The sequence below is a fragment of the Copidosoma floridanum genome, unplaced genomic scaffold (assembly GCF_036245765.1).
Source record: "Copidosoma floridanum isolate Cflo_tuat_1 unplaced genomic scaffold, Cflo_Japanese_pri ptg000014l, whole genome shotgun sequence".
Lineage (NCBI taxonomy): Eukaryota > Metazoa > Arthropoda > Insecta > Hymenoptera > Encyrtidae > Copidosoma > Copidosoma floridanum.
In genome coordinates, this window is record NW_028321891.1 from 8,148,894 (window position 1) to 8,168,311 (window position 19,418).

The window sequence follows — 19,418 nt, forward strand, 5'->3', positions numbered from 1 at the left end:
GTGTTCGACGCTTTTCCTTATTCGCGGAGAGACTATTCACTTGCAGGATATTCACTTTCTAGAGGGAGAAAAAAGAGAAGCCGCGGTGTATCTGCGTGAGGTCCGAGCGCGGGTCCGTTATGTTGGCAGTGGGTATATTTATGTAGCGGGGCCGTTAAACCGTGGCGGCGTGAAAATCCAGATGTTCCGTGGATGCGCTTTTCCGGCTGGCTATATGTTTTTTTTTTGTGTACATGTAACGATGTGCTAAGGTAATTGTGGGTACGCGTATGTTTGGGATATGGGCGCGAGTGATGGGGTGATCGGTGGAGGAAAAGGATCGCGCGTTGCAAGCTGTGATTACGTGATGACTCGACGGGGGCTTTGGTTTTTATGGGATTTTTTTACTTTTATCGACAGCGTCAGCTTTTTTCTTTTCGCAAAGTCATCAAAATGATGAATTTAATATCAATGTAAATATATTTCTAATAATGAAGAAAAAATAATATTGTTCCATCTCAATTGGTAAATAAGTAGTTATCTTTAGAATCATTGAAACATGGCATAAATTTTAAGGGATGAGAGATTTCAACTGAAATAAGGATGAGATTTTGCTCGAGATTTTGAGTATAGAAGTCCCTTTAAATGAATTAAGTTTGATGATGATTTTTATTTTACTTTCAACTATTCTGATCCTACATTACTTATAGCGTAAGGAGATCGATTTTAAAACAAATAAATTTCTCGAACTACTTCGAAAGACAAAATCGTTGAAAGAAAAAGCTAAAAAACAGTACATCATTACATTCGCTCAGTTTCAGTGGTCAATTCATGTGCAGCACCTGTGAGTGTTATTACAAGTGGAGCAATAAACAAAATATCCTTCCCATCGAGAAACACATTTCAATAACGTACACCCAATTGAGATCAAATGATAAAGTCTCCATTTCACGATCTCTAACGCCACTTTAATGATGAAAAAAAAAAAAAAAAAAAAAAAAAAGGAAAACAGATTCTCGCCAACCGATCGACCGCCCAGCTATGGAACCCTTGTAACGCGGTTGAAAAAGTCGTCGAAGGCCAGGCAAAGAATAAAGAAAAGAAAAAAAAAAAAAAAAAGTGAAACAAAGTAAAGGCAAGAAGGACCCACTGCCTTCTACACATTTTATTTATAAATTCGCGCAAGGCTGCGACCTTTTTTTTTTACTGCACTCCGATCGAAGGTCTCGCTCTCTCCACCTCACAGAATCACGAACACTGAAAAGTAATGCAGATGATAAAGGTACAAGCAACTTACCTGCTATTATTATCATTATTGCAACCATCGTTTGTTCAAAAAGTGCATACAATCCTTGTCCATCGTAATGTTGAGCACATAAATCTGAAATACCTGCCGAGGTAATTTAATGCATATACGCTGAAAAAAATGAATGAATACTCATCAACGCCGAAAATCCCCGATGACTGTATCGATTGTCTTGGCTGGTGAGTTAATGCAAAAAAAAAAAAAAAAAAAAAAAAAAAAAATACGTAAACGCGACTCCTTTTCAAAAGTATCACGTACAAAAACAAAAGACAAACGTGTATACAAATGCAATAGTCAATCTGTGTGTGGAATGGTGTCAAAGTCAAAGAGAAAAAAACTATACTTTTTTTTTTTTGCAAGCATGGTACATTCCGTATACTAGCATTGAGACTTGTCACCGTGTGACTCTCTATCATAGAGATGTGCTCGGGGCATGCGTCAGAAATAAATTGACCGCTCACACAGAAGGTGGAGGTCAGAATGGCGCTGATTACGTGATGTACAGTGGGTATACCAGTACCAGCTCACTTTGACACTGATCTAGTACTGGATGCCAACGTATAGTTTATTTCTACAGACTTTTTGTCTCAATATTTTATTCACTTTCTCAATCGATCTCTTACATATTTTAGGGAATTCCTGCGTGACTTGGAGCTTTGCACAAGATATCTTACAATTAAATGTTGTCCATTTTATGTACACATATGCGTGTGTCATGAAAACTAACAAATTACCGATTTTTAACGTGCTCAAACTATGACAAAAGACAACTATTGTTGTTTTTTTTTTTTTTTAATAATTATGAAAAACGTTGTCCGTTGTTGTCGGCTGATAAATGTATACTCATATCTAAATGACCAGCTGCTTCAATAATGCGCGATAATAAAAAAAAAGAAAAAAAAACAAGATGTACATTTGAAAATCAAAATACATCACCTATTTCTACCACACGAGTAGGTATATGATCTTTAAACCAAGAGTACCGTGATTCATCCCATGGGCACGTCGAACATTATACCAATTGCTCTCGAGCATCAAATAAATCTGCACAAACATCCAAAGTATGAAAGTACCTCCTAAACCCATCACTCAGAGCTCCATCACCCCACGGATCATCTTGAAAAAAAAAAAGAAAATTTCAGCCCACACGTGCGTATCAGACTCTGTAGAAGCAAAGTAAAATCTGCACCACGTGTATATGCACACATAGGCCCGACTCGCAAGCAACACACATAGCAAACAAGCCCCAGCACTTCCGAGACACTCTACGGTCGACTTGAGAGGAAAAAAAAAAAAAAAAAAGGGTCCGTGGTCACCCATTGCCAACATTCAAGCGACGAAGAGGGGTGGGAGCTTCCGTGTATGTACATCTCTCGCTGGCGCGACTCTTTATCCGAAAAGGAGACCGCGCGTGTAGGTAGGCGGCGACAAAAGCAAGCAATCCAAGAGTCTCGCGAACGCCTCGGCTGTTTGTCAATTGGAAACTGTAGGCTTTCGTGGTGGGTGGAGGGATAAGCGGGAGCACGTTCGCACAGCAACCCCGTGGGGGTGAGAGATCTTTGCGCGAGACAACCGCTTATGAAAGAGAGCAGGGTTTTTCGTTTTTTCTTTTTGTTTTTTTGTTTTATTTACTTCTTTTTTCTAATTTTCAAGGACTCAGTCCCATTGTGCTTCGTTGGATGATTTTTTATGTTGGTATATCTCTTTTGCCGATTACTGCGGATGGGTGTTACACTTTGAGCTCAAATTAGAGTTGAGAAAAAAAAAAAACCCCCGCAATTGTCTCTATCAGCTAACTCAACTCAATAATAGATAAATAAAAAAAATTAAAATTTAACGAGTCGGTGAGCTCATTACCGTTCTCGTGGGAATAAATACTTTTGTTCTTTTTCTATTTTTTTTTCTATTTTATCCATACCCCGATTTCTGTAAATCCAAACGAGTATCGGCAATTGCTCCATGTTCAATTGCCACGGAAAAATAGTTACGAAGCAACGAACCTGTGCTAGCACAATCCATTACATCCTTTCGTTTGAGGAAAAAAAAAAAAAAAAAAAAAAAAAGCCACAAACTCGGGAGGGAAAAAAACGAGCTTTCGTCACTTCCTCGGCAACCGAAGCCTCTGAGCAATGAAGACATCGCGCCAGCGAGAAAACCACTCCACGCACATCCTACCGAGAGATCACCTCAGGCAGAAAAAAAAAAAAAAAAAAAAAAAAAAAAACACCCGCAAGGATTTTCTCGGTACAGCGGAACAGAGTGTCTTAGTGCAGGGGGGGGGGGGAGGGGGAAGGAAAAGACACTTCTGTGGCTTCTCGCGGTGCGGGTAAAATTAAAAGCAATTACTCGTAATGGCCCGGCGATCGAGGAAACGCTGTGTACTCTAAATGAAACAACAGCTCCGTTCGCTCGTGTACGTACTACGTACTACCTCGTGTAAATCAAGCTAAAGGTGCGCTCAACGTATACGAATATATATATATATATAAGAGATGGACACGACTCGAGTGCATACATACATTATATGCAGGTGAACAAAGGTATATGTAATAAAGACACAACAGAACAGAGGGATGTGTTGCAGCACAGGTCTGCCACGTCTATACCATATTATATGCTATGTATATGATCGTTTGAGATCGGTAGTGTACCGCAGACTCCGCGCATCGTGTGCAGTGAAAGTCTCTTCGACGGTGCTGTACATACTTGCGTGTTTTCTGCAGCACGAGATGATGCATATTTTGTGCCATACCTATACGTGCACGATATTACCTGTGCTGTACACACGCGGAACCTATCGCGGACTTTTCTCGGAATGCATATACAAGTGTTGTACGTGCATGAGTGCGGGATACGCGAGATCCAAGTGTGCGTTTTGTATATGGACAGGTGTGCAGCTATGGTAGTCAATTGCTGCTGCGAGTGGGTGATTTTTTTTTTTGTACAGAGCATCAGCGAATGGGACCGAGTATGTGTAGATTTTTTTTTTTTTTTTTTTTTTTCTACCTGCAAGCTGACGTGTCGCTCGTACCGTGACAATGATAATTTATTGTCTTGGAGGCAACAGAGAAAAGGTTTCATTGTTTAACAATCGATTGAGTGGGTGGGTGTGCAAGATAGTGATTAGTTGGATCTTCATAGGAGGAACAAAAATGTTTATTTATCACTCAAATTGAAGTATGAAGAAAAAAAAAAAAAAAAACATGTATATTTCCCAATGAAACATTTACCAAGAGCTTTTGCGAAAAATAAAGTTTGATCTATCGATAGCAACAATGTAACTTCCATACGATGTGGGAACTGAAATAAAAAGTTTTAGTGTTACCATTATTAATAAAAACATTAAAAAATAGCTCGTCTCCTTCAGATGGCACTGTACAGTATACACCCGATGTTCTCCTCTTACCTGTCCACGTCGAAAAAAAAAAAAAAAAAAAAAAAAAAAGGCACAAGAAAGAAACGAAAAGTGCGACGCGTCGATTATCTCTTGCTCTTCTCGGCTTTCGAGTATCCCCGGCCGATGACAAGCGAACCAGTCTCGGCTCTTCCCATACCACCCACGCTTACGTGTGCACCGGGCCAGGCTCTCATCTTTCCGTCGAAAGAGGCTTTTATATACACGCGTGTGAGCGCTGATTTACGAGGCTCGCCTTCCACCCCCTGCTGGACTTTTACCATTCACGGATATGGAAAACCAAAAGACCCGGAATTTTCTAATAAGAAACTAATATACGCCTCGGTCACGTTTCACCAATTCTAAAAGGTTTTTTTTTGGGGGGGGGGGATTACTTATTTTTCATTGATTAGATGTCGATGGTTGTAGGTAAAAAAAAAAAAAATAGCTGATTCAGATAAATAATTTATCATCTAATTTTCCACGTGGGGAGGAACAAAATTTATTTAACTATGAATGTGTCTCCTGAATTGTTGATTTTTTTTTGCATCTTCCAAAGAGCGTATTTAATAGTCACGAAGTACATGTGGCTCTTAAACTTTTGGAATAGGGAAATGGTAGTACTTACTGCCACCCCTGCAACTTTAAAGATCAACCGAATGGGTACATACACTGGCAGACTGCAGTCGAGGATCTGTCAGCCATACGGTATTTTCCCAGTACATCATCCGCACGTAAACTGCAAAAAGAGTAAAATAAGGAAAAAAAAGAGGCACGCGTTTTCGAAGAATTTCTCGAAACGTTTTATACACACTCATTTGCGCACGCGAAGCAGCAACGGAGGAAAAACACCCGGAAAAACAGACGGGAGGACGCGACACTGGTGCATAATAACCAAGACACGCGACGCTCGCTCACTTGACGATTTCTCAGCGTCGCAGTAAGTGTCCATTACCATATGTACACGATTCAATGATTTCGTACGTGATTTTTTCGGAATCCACAGTCAATGTCGCGTTTTTCGTTCAATGATATAAAATAAAAAAATCAATAAAAAAATGGCATTTTATACGCACACTCGTTCGTGATGAAATACCCAAACAAACGTAACACGTGACGGCAAACGTAATCTGGGATATAATCAGGTTTTTGTCTTTTTGCCGATTAGATTGGTGCATAGCGCTACCATTTTTTTGTTACTTATCTACATCGCGATCGACGGCTGTTCTAGAAAGATCGGCAACTTCTTTTCCACCCGACCCGACTTTCAAATTCACGAATATGTGTAGGCGTGTTTGCGTACCAACTATTGTGCACGCGCAGTTAATTCCACGATAAGATAGTACTTGATGGAGAACAAAAGTAACGTATGTACAATGAATTACCGCGATACTTATTCAGAAACTAGAAACGTTCCAACGATTTCGATGAACGCCCAGTTAGTGGTTTACACGAGTTTACATGCTTGGAACACATTCGGCAGTGGTGTAATTTCCTTTCTTCGAGTGTTTTGCTTCCGATAAGACGGTATCGTGCGAAATACCTACGTGTTGATAATACCTGTGTGCTGGACAATGATTTTTACAAGCCTACAATACACGCAGACGGTTACCGTTGTGAAGAATCGAATTTATTTCAATTTTTCACGATGATTGTCAATGTTTTTTGAATTACTTTAGTTTTTGTTTCACCCGCACGCTTTTTTTGTACAGGTGTGAAAAGAAACGATTAATTTTCACCCATTTTTTCGTGTGCACATATCAAATATTTATAAATCGTCATTTGTAGTTTGCATGTAAAATGTATATCAAGTACTCCCACGAGGTTTAGACGCGAAAAAAAGCCTCGTCGAACCAACGGAACAAAGAGACTTTTCATTCCGAGAATAGATAACTCGCGAGCGAATCAACCGTGCAGGAATACCTATACTTATTTATGTATTGAAGGAAAAAAAAAAAAAAAAAAAAATATTCTATACACAAGCCACCCGATTTTATCATAGTTGGGACTTTGGTCGGCAATTTTATTGAATAAAAAAAAGTCCGAAAACCAGCTAGATAATATTAATTACGAGTTCACGTGCGCACACGTTTAATTAGTTTAGCATAAAAATTGTACAAAAAGAGCTTTGAAAAAGAAAAAAGCACCTCCTGCGTACTTACAAATACCGTGTACCTAAGTAGATGCAAAGCCGAGCATTGTGCACATGTAATGTATGACGCAGGGGATCAATCGAAACAAAAAAAATAAAAAGGCGGCCAGTCCACCTCGTTTGTATGCATATACGTGTGTACTCGAGAAAAGGGGGCCACGAGCAGGGGAGGGTATATTATTCGACGTAGGGTCAAGCCACACTTACACCCAACCACGTCCATTCGTAATGCACTTTTCCTCCACACCTACATAAAACTCCCTGTACGCGTCGCGTGTAAAACAACGAGGTATAAAATGTACAGTATGGTATGTATATATATATACATATATTATTGTATTCACTCACACACGCTTGGTTTTTCCCTCCTGCTACGGACGTATATCCAACAAACGCACACGCGATAATATATCGGCGCGCTTACGTGTTATAATATAATACCTACACAGATATAGCCGAGCAACACACGCTGTGCGCGCTGCTCTTTTCCGTTGGTTATACCTACTTATTAAGTATATCCTCACATAGTTCAGTCAGTCGGCCGATTCTCGTGCTGCCGAGCGGTCTAGCGTTTGAGGGAACAATCATAGCCAAACAGAGATTTCGAAGTTTCGCGGGTGGAGCTTTGGGAGGGTGCTTTCGCTGGATGTTTTAGTTATTGACATCAAAATAAGTGCCCGCAGTCTATTGATCTATTGATGCGAGGGCCGTGACTCGTCTCGTTTCAAAGTCTCTGGCTTTCTTGTGCAATAACAAGCAATGTGGGATGATCGTTGTTACAACTGTGAAACGTGACGCCTTTGAAACGACTATAGGTGCAGTTAAGGAAAAGCTTCGATTTTGTACGTTTGAACAAAGGTGCGAGTGTTTACGTGGGTGATTTCGAGTGATACCATATTTTGGAGACCACGGGCGTGGAATGCTCAAGGTAACAAGTAGAAAAGATCGGCTTCATACAGATTAGCGATTTCTCTCTCTTTTTTTTTTTCTCTCAACACAAGCGTCGTATAAAATAAACCATGCATCAATTTTATCGAAAGAAAAAAAAAAACGGCAACTCTCACGGACTCGCTAATAAGATACAGTGTAGATTAAAAGGTGGACGTTGCAAAGGAAAAATTCGCCAAACCAAACTGGTTGTAGCGCCTTGTTTGTACAGTACCTATACTTTACTTTCACGGCAACCGTTTGAATGTATATCGATGGTCTTTGTTACAGAGGTTACATAGTTGTGTTGGCTTACTATATGAATGTCATTAGGTGCGATAATGGCAAATCGTTGTTTTATCAGCTGCTGTTAATTGTATTGCACGAATCTAATTGACGTAACAAGCGAGTAACGACACTCTATCGCAGTATAGGCACGTAGATATCAGTTGTGACGCATCTCTTTTAACGTCTTTTAAACGTGTTTACGAGAGTTAAAAAAAAAAAAAGTGTAGCATGTGGAAACAGTTAGTTTAGGTGGCCATTTTTTAGTTTGTTTGTAAAGTTCAAGTTTCATGATCTGTAGCTCGTACATGTACTTATAAATTATTACTCAAAATATAAAAATGATAAATCTTCCTTGCTTGGCGGCCATATAATTGAATTTTGAAGTCAACTTTTATTGCACCGCCCTTTAAAAATTAGCTCTTGTTCGATGTGTCTCTATAACGTACCACATAATATATAACTGGATCTGAATGCCTTAATAGCGTCTTTGTTCAAAAATCGATGTTTCAAAATTGTAAATTAACAACTAGGAGTACAGTAAACGTATTTACACTACTTTAACGATACAGAGTATAAATTTAACTGTTAAAAAGAGGATATGGAGTAGTTTTCATGGCCCTACGCCTACACAATGCAATTACACAAGGTTTCTATGGACGAAGCAGCATCAAATATCATATCATCCGACTCTTTTGCACAGCTCAAAAGTTTAGAGATCTCCCGTACATCTCATTGCGATTTCAAGTCATTCGAACAAAAAAATCTGCCGTTTCCATCCGTTTCGCTCTTTCGAATCGAACAAAATTAAATCATGGACCGTTAGAAAGTCCCAAAGATTAAAAAAAAAAAACACAACTCCTCGACAAATGCGGACTTTCTTTGTGTGCCTCGGTAAGCGTGCCTTTGGAAAAAATAATAAATTCAGCGTTCATTCAAATACCAGCGCGTACCCGAGAGGCAAACGAGCCGAAGCAAAAAAAAAAAACAAGAGATAATAAACCTCATGTACCTCCGTTAACCAAAGACAACGGCGTATGGCGAATCGTTGGCTTGCAAAATTAGAACGAAAAAAGCGTGCCCGAGCTATTGGAAGACCACAAGTGTACGTGCTTACGAAAAGTTCAATCTAGATTCATTTTTTTTTTTTTTTTTTTTTTACCAAATCAAACCCTATCCACCGAAATAACTTCCAAGGCACTCGTTAACGTATAGGATTCGCCTGGTCGGGAGGTCGATGGTACATGTGCCGGCACTTGATCGAAAAATTCCATAGCTCACTCGTGTCCCCCCCCCCCCGACTCTATATAGTGGCGAAGAAAAAAAAATCGCGAAAGTTGGGATTTCACGCTCGTGACGGCGTTTACGTAAGAAAACAGTTCCGTCGTCGCGTGAGCGTTTTTTGTTTTCACTCGCGTGTACCTTATGTATATACATACGCGTTATGTGTTTATGTGCACATATACATATACGACGTAGGTACGATTTCACGGTCACGATCTCGTGTCTTTGGGAGAAGAGTCGGGGTTATAACTTTTACGTCCTACGGCTTCTCTCTGTCGGCGACGTTTCCCCCCACAGATACATGCGCCTAATATACTTATTATAGCCACCCCAAAGCTGAGAAAACACGCACCGTGTCGCAAGTGTGTTTGGGTGTAGGTATAGGTGTGCACATGCGGTAATCGGGGATCGGATCGTACAAAGGAAAGTGACAAACGGCATCTCTATTTTTTTTTATTTTTTTTTTTTTTTTACGCACAAGCACACGCGTATTACACGTGTAATGCACCTACTGTACGCGATTACGGCTGATTCTCAGTAAAGAAAGCAGTAAGTAGGTAGGTAGGTGGGTGGGCATTAACCATAAGTATACCGAGCGCGTATAGGCACAAGGTTGGCCGGTCGAACGAAAAAAAGCCCCAAGACGAGGAAAGTGGAAATAATAATTGTACACGTGTATACACACGCACGCGTGTATAACATATCGTATGCACGTATTGTATGTATGTATGTATGCAGGAGCGTGATTTGGCTGTTCTTGAAATTATTGTAATTGTGATGCATACAATGGAAAAGGTATACGATTATCCGTACGTTTGCTCGCGTTTGTGGGTATGGAATTATCTTAATTGTAGTTCAAACAAATCTGTACGTATAGGTAGGTACGTATGCAACTTCATTATTTGGTTTAAGAGATTTTTCTTTTTCTTTTTCTCATTGTCTATTCTGTTTGCACTCGGAGCACCAAATAACGCGCGTGAGTTTTTTCAGCAGATTGATACTTTGGCTATCTGATTGAAAACGAGGCTAGGCCGAAATTTTTAAACCCAATTATGAAACTTTGTTTCCAAGACGATTAGAGTAACCGATTTCGCAATATAGGTATTTCACTCGACTGACTTCAGCTGTGCGATATTATACACTGACAAAAAAAACAGTAGTAAAAATTACTGTTCGGTCGTCTAGAGACATTTTAAAATTCGAACGATAATTTTTAATGTTTGGAAGAGTAATTTTTGTTGTAAGTATAGTTATTTTTACTGTTTGTACAATCAAAATTCCCGTCCACGAGGAATTGGGTTGGCCAAAGTAAAAAAAGTCCCTAGATGGCAAAATATGACACCAAATTACCATTCTAACAGTGACTTTTTTTTTCTCACTTTCCTTGACGAAACAACCACCAGTCTACAATTGATGTTGAAATTTCCAGAGTCCGAAATACCATACATTTGTAACCATAAAATAAGCAAATGTATGTTATATTCATGAATAAAATGAAAGTTCCCGAAAAATTTGACTCAAGCTTCGTACAGCAATAAGCGCATTCGTGTACCCTCAAAAGTGCCGACCAAAAAAGCTCCGCGAAGCGCGACGATATTGCACGCCAACTAAAGAAAAACCCCATAAACTCGTGCACACCAATAATTTTACGTGGAGAAAAAAAAAGACCCTCCAGCCACGTGTGACTACTTCCTTCCGAGCGATACTACAACGATTCCCCTCTCCTCGATTACGCGCGTAGGTGTGTGTCTCACCGAAAGTCACGATTGTAAATACACAAACACACAAGGACGTGTCAAACACACACACACACACACACATACACACAGAAACAGTGGTTGGCTTGTTTAAGCTGCAACAAGATTACACGGTCGAGGATATGATTTTTCAAAGGGATCGGTATGTGTTTGCTTGTGCTGCGATCGTGGGCAGCGCGTACATATATGCGAGACGATACTCTACCGCTATAAGTACTATACTAATGGACGTAACGGGAGGAACGTGAGCTCGAAATTGTCGGAGGTGTTTGGTGATTTATCGCGTGGGAAAGCCTGGCTCTTTATGCCGCCGAATCGTCAACACGAGGAGAGCAAAGCGTATACCGTTTCTTTCTTTCGGTTTTTGATTCTTTGTATACGGTAACACATAGTACGTTTGGATTAAGCTGCAGCACGACTGTGATTATGCGTACAAACGGTGTGTGCGTTTCGTATTAAAATTACGTTTTGCAATCGAAAAAATTCTTTATTTTCATATTTTCCAGCAAGTCTTGTCCAAAGATTACGAGATATTGTACGGTCGGCTGTTCGGGACAAATACGCGCACAGCCCTGGGACCCAAAAGATCGGTAAGGCGATACAAAAAATCGGGTACACGGCGTTATCTGCGTTGTTATTTCTGCTTTTGTCACTTAACAAGTATGACGCTTGATATAAATCGGAAACATCTCGACATACTTTTAATGGTCGTTCGACGAGTCCATGAGATACGATACAAATAAAAGTACCCATCATCGATCGGCAAAGCGATTCGACGAAAAAGAGAAGATCGAGACTTTCCTTCGTAAAAATCGTAAAGACCGCACGTACGATAAATAGTATTAGAGCACCGCGAGCTTCTGTTCGAAGACACAGCCTCGTAAAAGTAATGTACTCTTCTTCGTTGGTTCACGCAAAAGCCGCAGAGAAAAAACAATATGGTAAGCCAAAGCTCCGAAAAGTGACGTGAAAGTGATAGTCGGTGGTGAAATCATTACTGGTGATGGTTTTTTTATTTCTATTTTTAGCGCAAACGTAATACTTACTCCGGGACAGCGGAGAAAAGGTGTGTCTTATTTGCACTAGTCGGTGAGTCACGAGACGGTGTTTTTTTTTTTTGTCACCAGAGCCGAATTGAAAATGTGTTTTCATGGGCGTTGACAGCTCAAGGGGGATCGTTTTCTCCGGAAGTGTCGAATGATATAGAAAGTGGCGAGCTTTTTCCTTACTGATGGTTTATTAAATGCGTGGGGTGTGTTAGATAAAATTAGATTTTTCATAGCCGTAGGTTTGGTAGTTACATCAACGTAGCCAACTAACTTATAAATTTTATTTTTACCGATGATCGGAATCTCATCTTTCAACGACACGAATGTCTCTTCTTAGTCTCTCCTGCGGTGCCATTTATAAGTTATATGGTAGCGTATACGTTCGATTGATGTCACATAACAAACAAAGATAGTATTACACCTCGTAAATTCAATCACAATCTTTTTTTCTTTTAATCCTGATAAGTTTACAGATAATTTTATCGATTTAACCAAATAATAAATCTGTGCAAGAGTGATAGATTTAACAAAGAGTAATTAGCTTTTTACAACAAATCATTATCGATTGGTGCAACTTCTGAAACTGTTTACTTGTGCCATTAATGTGAAAATGAGCAGCGGGAATACAATAGGCGCCATCATACATGTTAGTACTACCTTCCAATCGACACGCGTTACAATGATAGAAATATTTATTATCTTTGAGTGTCATCAAAATTCCCATACAATAGGTACAGCAAAAAAAGACACGTGTAAATGAATTGGTATCAGTATCAGGTGGACAAACGAGTAAGAAAGTTTATTATGAACCAAAGAGGGACAAATACTTTACTTTTATGGACAGAAAATATCCTTGATAAAAAAAGCATACCTGTAAAAGTGTAAAAAATACGCAGTTATTTTTTATTTTATTTTATTTTTTCATCGTCCAAATGCATAAATATTTTCGAAATTTCTCTCAACAAGAGGGTCTGCCTGAAAGTGCCAAGTGAGCATCTTAGGATTATTAGGCACAATATTTTCCAATTACACTCCACACCTAATTGAACATGGCGTCCGGTATAATATAAGTTGCCGAAAAACAAGTCCATCGCTCAATGCGGGCCCCTGACATCACCACTTTAACACCCTCTGTAACAATAATACAATGTGCCTACATGGCCCCTCTACACGCCGATGGAGAATAAAACTGAAAATTATTAGCTTTCATGTGCAGGCACGATTGCTACATGTTATGATATACTTGATATTGAAAGACACTCAGTCACAAAGTACGTATACGTAAAGAGCGCGAGACTGATATTCTTGGGGTTTTTTTTTCTGTTTGTTCTCTTTTAGGTGATTACGAACGGCGCGACCAGAGGCTGCAGCGACAACGACGAGTGCGACGGTCCGACGAACGGTGAGTCACCAGCGGCACTTTAAAACTCTTTCCTTCACGATATGTACAAACATTTATCGACACTCATCGTATTCTTTTTTTTTTTTTTTTTTTTTTTTTTTTTTCAAGGCCACAATCAAATTTTATTTTCAAAGAAAAAGAGCACGCCAATCACATTCATTTTACTTGATCACTATTTTTGCTCTGGTAGGTATCTAGAATCATATTTCCTCTAATCGTTTATCGACACTCAATTTACATATAATATAAGTAAAGAGGCTTCATCGCGTTACCGAATAAGTAGTCCACTTAAAAGATTGATGGGTCACGCGGATGAAGCCTATGTGTATGTTTGTAAGAGATTTGATTGGTCCAGGGAGATCACGTGGATTTTTCATTGTAGGGAGAATTAAAAAGCACACAAGTTTGCGTATAACTATGAAAAAATAATTTGAATTTCAAGGTGTTGATAAAAAAAAAAAAAAAAAAAAAAAAAATTTAACGAGTATCAAACATTTTCATCAAACGGTGGGGGAAGTTGGCTCTGAAAAAGTGGATTATCTTGATGGAAGAGTCCCCATTTTCTACGAGTTATGTAACGCAACCGAGCAATGAAAAAAAAAAAAAACTCAACTAGCATGAATGCCAAGGCAAAACACGAATTACTGCTGATGGTGCATAAGAATCGAGTGAAGTGTGCGCCGAACGCAACTGAAAAGACAACAACGTAACAGCAGTGCAGGCGGTGTATAGTACATGTGTTTCGTGATCGTAATCGTGATGTGCCTTGTTCGCTCATCTCTGTATGTATAAAAAACCGGTTTTGCGAGACATCAGATGCAGGGTAGCACGGCTTGACCGTCGTCGATTGATCTGTTTCGAGGGGAGGTCCAAAACGGCTACAATGGCCCCCCCCAACGTCAAAGGGGAGATTTTTCTCACGAACTCCGCGTTACGCGCACATTTCTTTTTTTTTTTTTTCCTCCGGTCCATCCGAGCGATAAGGTGCTCCGTCCCCACTGAAATCCGAACGCTTGCCAAAGGGGGGGGAAGTATAATTCGGTAACTGAAGTGAAAATCGGAGATCAGCCCGAACATGTATATGTGCGTGTGTGTAGGGTACTCGATTCATGCAGATTTTTCAAGCCGATACGCTATTGTTGGATACATTGCGTGCGGGGCTCCTTTTAAATGGGTTGGGGAGGGTGGATCGCGTGTAATCCCCGTTTTTTCCATTTGCGTGCGCTTTTCCGTTTGCCGAGAGAGAGAGAGAGAGAGAGAGAGAGAGATTATTGTTGTAGACCTACTTTTGCGACTGACCGAATTTCCAAGGGGTTTTTTTTTTTACGAACTAGACAAAGCTCTGGCAATATATCATGCCTACTGTCCCTTTTTTTCGCGAGATCGCGCTTTCTTTCATCGATAACCAACGAAACTCACAAGCATCTCCTAGAGATGCGTCCGCGCGTAGGTGAATTTCAGGGCGTGCTCGGTAAACCGAGAACTCCCACCTCGTGAAAACATGGAAAACGTAATGGGAACGCGTATGTGTGTATATGTACATGCACTCGAGACAATATTTTGCAAATAAAGCCATTAAATTGGCGTTCCGGACTCTTAAAGTTTATGCACTTGTAAAATGATGGGCGCTTTCTTCGCAACGATTTATTCGTATGTTTCCCGTTTTCTCCGTCGCGCGTTTCGTCCCTCGGCCCGGTGTATAAGCGAGACGCGCAAGAGCGCGCCGCGTTAAAAATAATAAGCAACGATCGCGCATCGGCGGTTTCCCGGGTACCGTCGTTAACTTGTCAATCGTGGCGCGTGGCGAGCATGCGGCGGTCCGTGGAGGGAAAGCGTGCGCGAAAAAATAATAATCGCGTATGTGCGTGCTTCCCGCGAACAATCAATATTTTCGGGGTATAGGAGACCATCGGTATGTTTGTGTGGATGTGGTGCCCGTTTTTGCCGATACCGTAAATTAATGATGCGATTAACAACGCGTTCGTGGATCGTTGGGAGTTTCTTTTCGAGAAGTGTATACGAGGGATCGCGCGAGTGCGATACGACGACCTTTTGTTATGATACACGAGGCTTTTATCGATTGCACCTGTAAATTCTACTTGGCTGTTTCCATGCACCCTTTTACCTCAAAGACATCGAAGCAAAAGCTCGACGACCATAAGTTATGGACTTTGCACTTACGGTAGCGTTTGCGTTGTAAGGATATGTGTGTAGATTTTTTTTTATTAATTATTTTAATTACATGTACTCTTGTAATAGCAAAAAAAGGGTTTGTTATTGATAAAAATTATGTTTTCATTCAAGACTCTGGTGAAATATTTGAAATATAGTTTACCGGTAGCTTTTAAGTTATATGGTTCCCAAAATTTGAATCACTTCAAATATTCTCAATCATTCGAACGAAAAATAACCAATAACCCAATAACCCTATACATCGGAAAAAAATTGTTTGATATACAAATCCAAAAGAATGATGCACTTTTTCATCCCAATTCCTTAAAAAATACATGATAAGTCTCCATTGCCCACAAAGTTGTTTCATAAAACATAAAAATATTAGAATTGTTAAAAAATCGACCGGCAAACAAAGAAACACAACGAAAAATTTACTTTGAATCGAAATAAAGGCACATCTTCCTCTCCCTTGCAACTTGATACAACTCTTGAACATAATTATCAGTTGTATAAAAACCACATCATCCGAGCCAAAACATCGTCCAACACGCAGTCCCATAAGCTCGGAATACTCGAGCCTCAGTGGCCGTGAACCCCATACCGATCTCTATCTCCTTACCTGTCCGAAAGTATCTCTCGTCTTCCGTAAAATGCACAATTGCCAAGTCACATATATGTTAACACACGATGATGGAAAAAAAAACGAGACGTGCATTCAACAATATCGTGCAACACATAACTCTCTTTCTCCAACGAGCAAAAATTTCACTTTTAACTCGTGAAAAGCCGCGCGCTTACACGATAGATGCGCGTCTGAACTAAACAGGTGTCTACACATATACACGCACTTATACGTACATACCCATCCTCTCGAGATCGCGTTCGGCGTGCATGAATAAAGCGATGGAAAGTCTCGCATAACATGTAAATATACAATACAAATTGTTGTTGTTGTTTTTTTTTTTTTTTAACAACCGCGTCGCCCTGTTCCTTATTACCAATTAAGCCTAACGAACTTGAAGCTGCGGCGGTACAACTTTTCAATGTTGGCGTACATACACGTATAGAGAAGCGCAGCGGAAGAGCGGCCTTCGGCCGATTAGGTGTGCACTACTGCTCATCAGCGATGATCGAGGTGGATGTACCTATATATACGGGATGGTTGGCGGAGGGGCGTCGGCTGTGATTGAAATCAGCCGGTCGTTGATCTCCGTCCCTATCTCTCTGCTTCTGTTGGATTTTACGCGGGAAATTGCTGGGAAATTTTGCAGAGGTGCTGTATACATCGGTATACGTCGATTTTTTTCCCCTTTTTTTTCCTTTTTGGTGGATCGGATTGGAGATTATCGATGGGTGGTGATTGTTTTTCCGAGTTTTAATACTTTGCGCGTGGGTACAGAGGATTAGCGCGGTTTGTTTTGTTTTATACTTCTTTCTTTTTTCGCGATCAACCGATGGATGTTTGAAACACAGCGTTTCAAAGGGGAGGGAGTTTCTTTGTAAATATTTGGAGGTGAAGCTGCCGTGACACGTTGGTTTTCGTTGAATAATGGAAAATTCATGAATACATAAGTTTTGTAGGTATACCCAGGAAAGGTTTCGCTGTGTTCCAAATGTTTGCGGTTAATGATGAAAATTTGCATATTTTTTGTACGGGAACCACTACATTTGAGGAAAGATTTACCAGAGACGATTTCTGCTCGAGACGAACAAGAGAATATTTAACAAAATTCTGTTTCTAAAGAAAAAAATAAATCTTATCAGTCTCTTCTGTGTGAATTTATCTCGAAACAAAGACCACATGTGATTCATATTCAATGAATAACTGTTTATTTTCCTTTCGGGTGGTAAAACTTATTTGTTATATCGAAAATTGCGTAGTCGTTCGTATTGAACCAAAAATAGCAAAGTAAATGACCAAACATTACTGCCACTGGTAGCCAAAGACAAAAATCGTGGCAAAAAAAAAATATAAAATGAATCACGGTATGGACTACAATAATATTGATTCTCGTAGAAATCGGCGTAAAATCGTATATCGTATGAAATGTACAGACCGTACTTTTTGTTCTATACACATTGCCCATACATTTCTCCAACCCCCCGTTTGTAACCCGTTCAATCGACCGCAAGAATTTCAGTCGTTACGGTAATTTAATACGATAATAAACAGTTTCGGCGTATGTCATGAATAATCGGTAAAAAATCTGTACAGTTTCCCTATGTGTAAGTACTGATTGACTCGTAAACGTTCGTCGCCCCGAAACATCGAAACCTTTTGGCCGAAAACAAAAAAAAAGACGAGCAAAAATAAACGCTCGGCACGAAAAATGCCTCACCAACCCTGTATATCAGCACTCGCGGAGGACGCAACGCGTGTAACAGCTGCCTAAAGTAACGCTCTGACGTTATCGCGTATCTTAACAGTAGCAGCAGCTAAGGCAAACATCGAAAAGTGCAACGAAAAATACAAGACCACGTTACGCGCACGGTACAAGCAGGTGGCTCAGCATCTCTCGCGCGGCGAATGTATCCGGTCGTTAACCCTCGTACAGGGCGAGGGATACGCGCGAGCCCTAATATATATGCGGTTCACCGCCCCGCAGCAGAAATGCTCCTTTTTTACCTTGCGTCTATATGCGCTGTGTTTCGAGTTGCTTTTACGGGGGGGGGGGGGGGTATACGATCGGCTCTGCAAAAAACTACGGCCAAGAGTTATTATATCTTTGAATTGAAATGAAAAACAAAAAAAAACAAAAATTTCAATCGAAATGCATAGAGCTTGAGGAAAAATTATCATAAAGATATGTTCTGCCCAAAGTGAGACAAAGAGTCTTTATCCTCCGATTTTCCAGATTATCGGTAAAAAACCTGCGCAGGTATGTGTCCCTAGATTTTTATTTTCTTCCAAAAATTTTCACGCGTAATCACTTATTTATAATATTTGCGCGTGTAAGTACACAGGGTGTAATATTTGTACGCTCGTAAATTTAAGCAAAAAGTACAAGGAAAGATATACATTTACCGACTGTCGAAATTCTCGCGTCCCCACTACCGATCCCCCGAGGGCCCCTACATATCCGCCACACGACTCGGCCATGCAGGGAATGCGATTTTAGTACATATACTGTTGGCGTGTAAGCCGGGCGCAAGGGTCTGGTGGTTTTTTCCCCGCAAACCTTTTCGCCCAAGGGCAAAGTGATGGGATTTATATACAGGTATATGTGGGCTAAACGTTTTGATCGACGCGCGTAATTGAGCAATCCCACGCACTCGGGAGCATCAATATATACGTATATATATCATATGTATGGGAATGCACGTACGTGTGTATCATGCAGCCGAGATGCGGTCCTGGAGAAAATCAAATCGAATATGGTGCGAGTTTCCGCTTATGCGTGTATAGGGTGTGATGGAGCTCGGCGTTGAGCTTATGCCTGTGGCTGTGATGTTTCGGGGGCCGGGAAGGAAACCGGGGGCGTGGGTGGAATTTTTTTTTTTTTTTTTTTTCTTAATCGAATGCGAGCAAGGGCAGAGGGCTTATACTTTTTTTTTTCAATTTGTCTGTTGATAAAATAGAATATGGAGTTTATTTTACTTTATAAATTTATACGGAATAGGTAAATACGATTGTTAATGTTTTCTCACTGTTGGGGTATTTTTGCATCGACTTACAACATTATCTGAACGAATCATGAACCCTTTGAA

The 19,418-nt window shown here is 40.2% G+C and overlaps 1 protein-coding gene across 2 annotated transcripts in view; it reads left to right on the forward strand.

The window, feature by feature from the left end:
- Window positions 1-19,418, forward strand: part of LOC106637141 (uncharacterized) — a 43,910-nt gene that overhangs the window by 16,496 nt on the left and 7,996 nt on the right. Inside the window, exons 3-4 of one of the 2 annotated variants that reach the window (XM_089592224.1) lie at window positions 9,924-9,939; window positions 13,472-13,535. In XM_089592224.1, the coding sequence (XP_089448350.1) occupies window positions 9,924-9,939; window positions 13,472-13,535 (80 nt within the window). The remainder of the gene's footprint in view (window positions 1-9,923; window positions 9,940-13,471; window positions 13,536-19,418) is intronic. The other variant, XM_089592223.1, reaches the window with a different exon arrangement.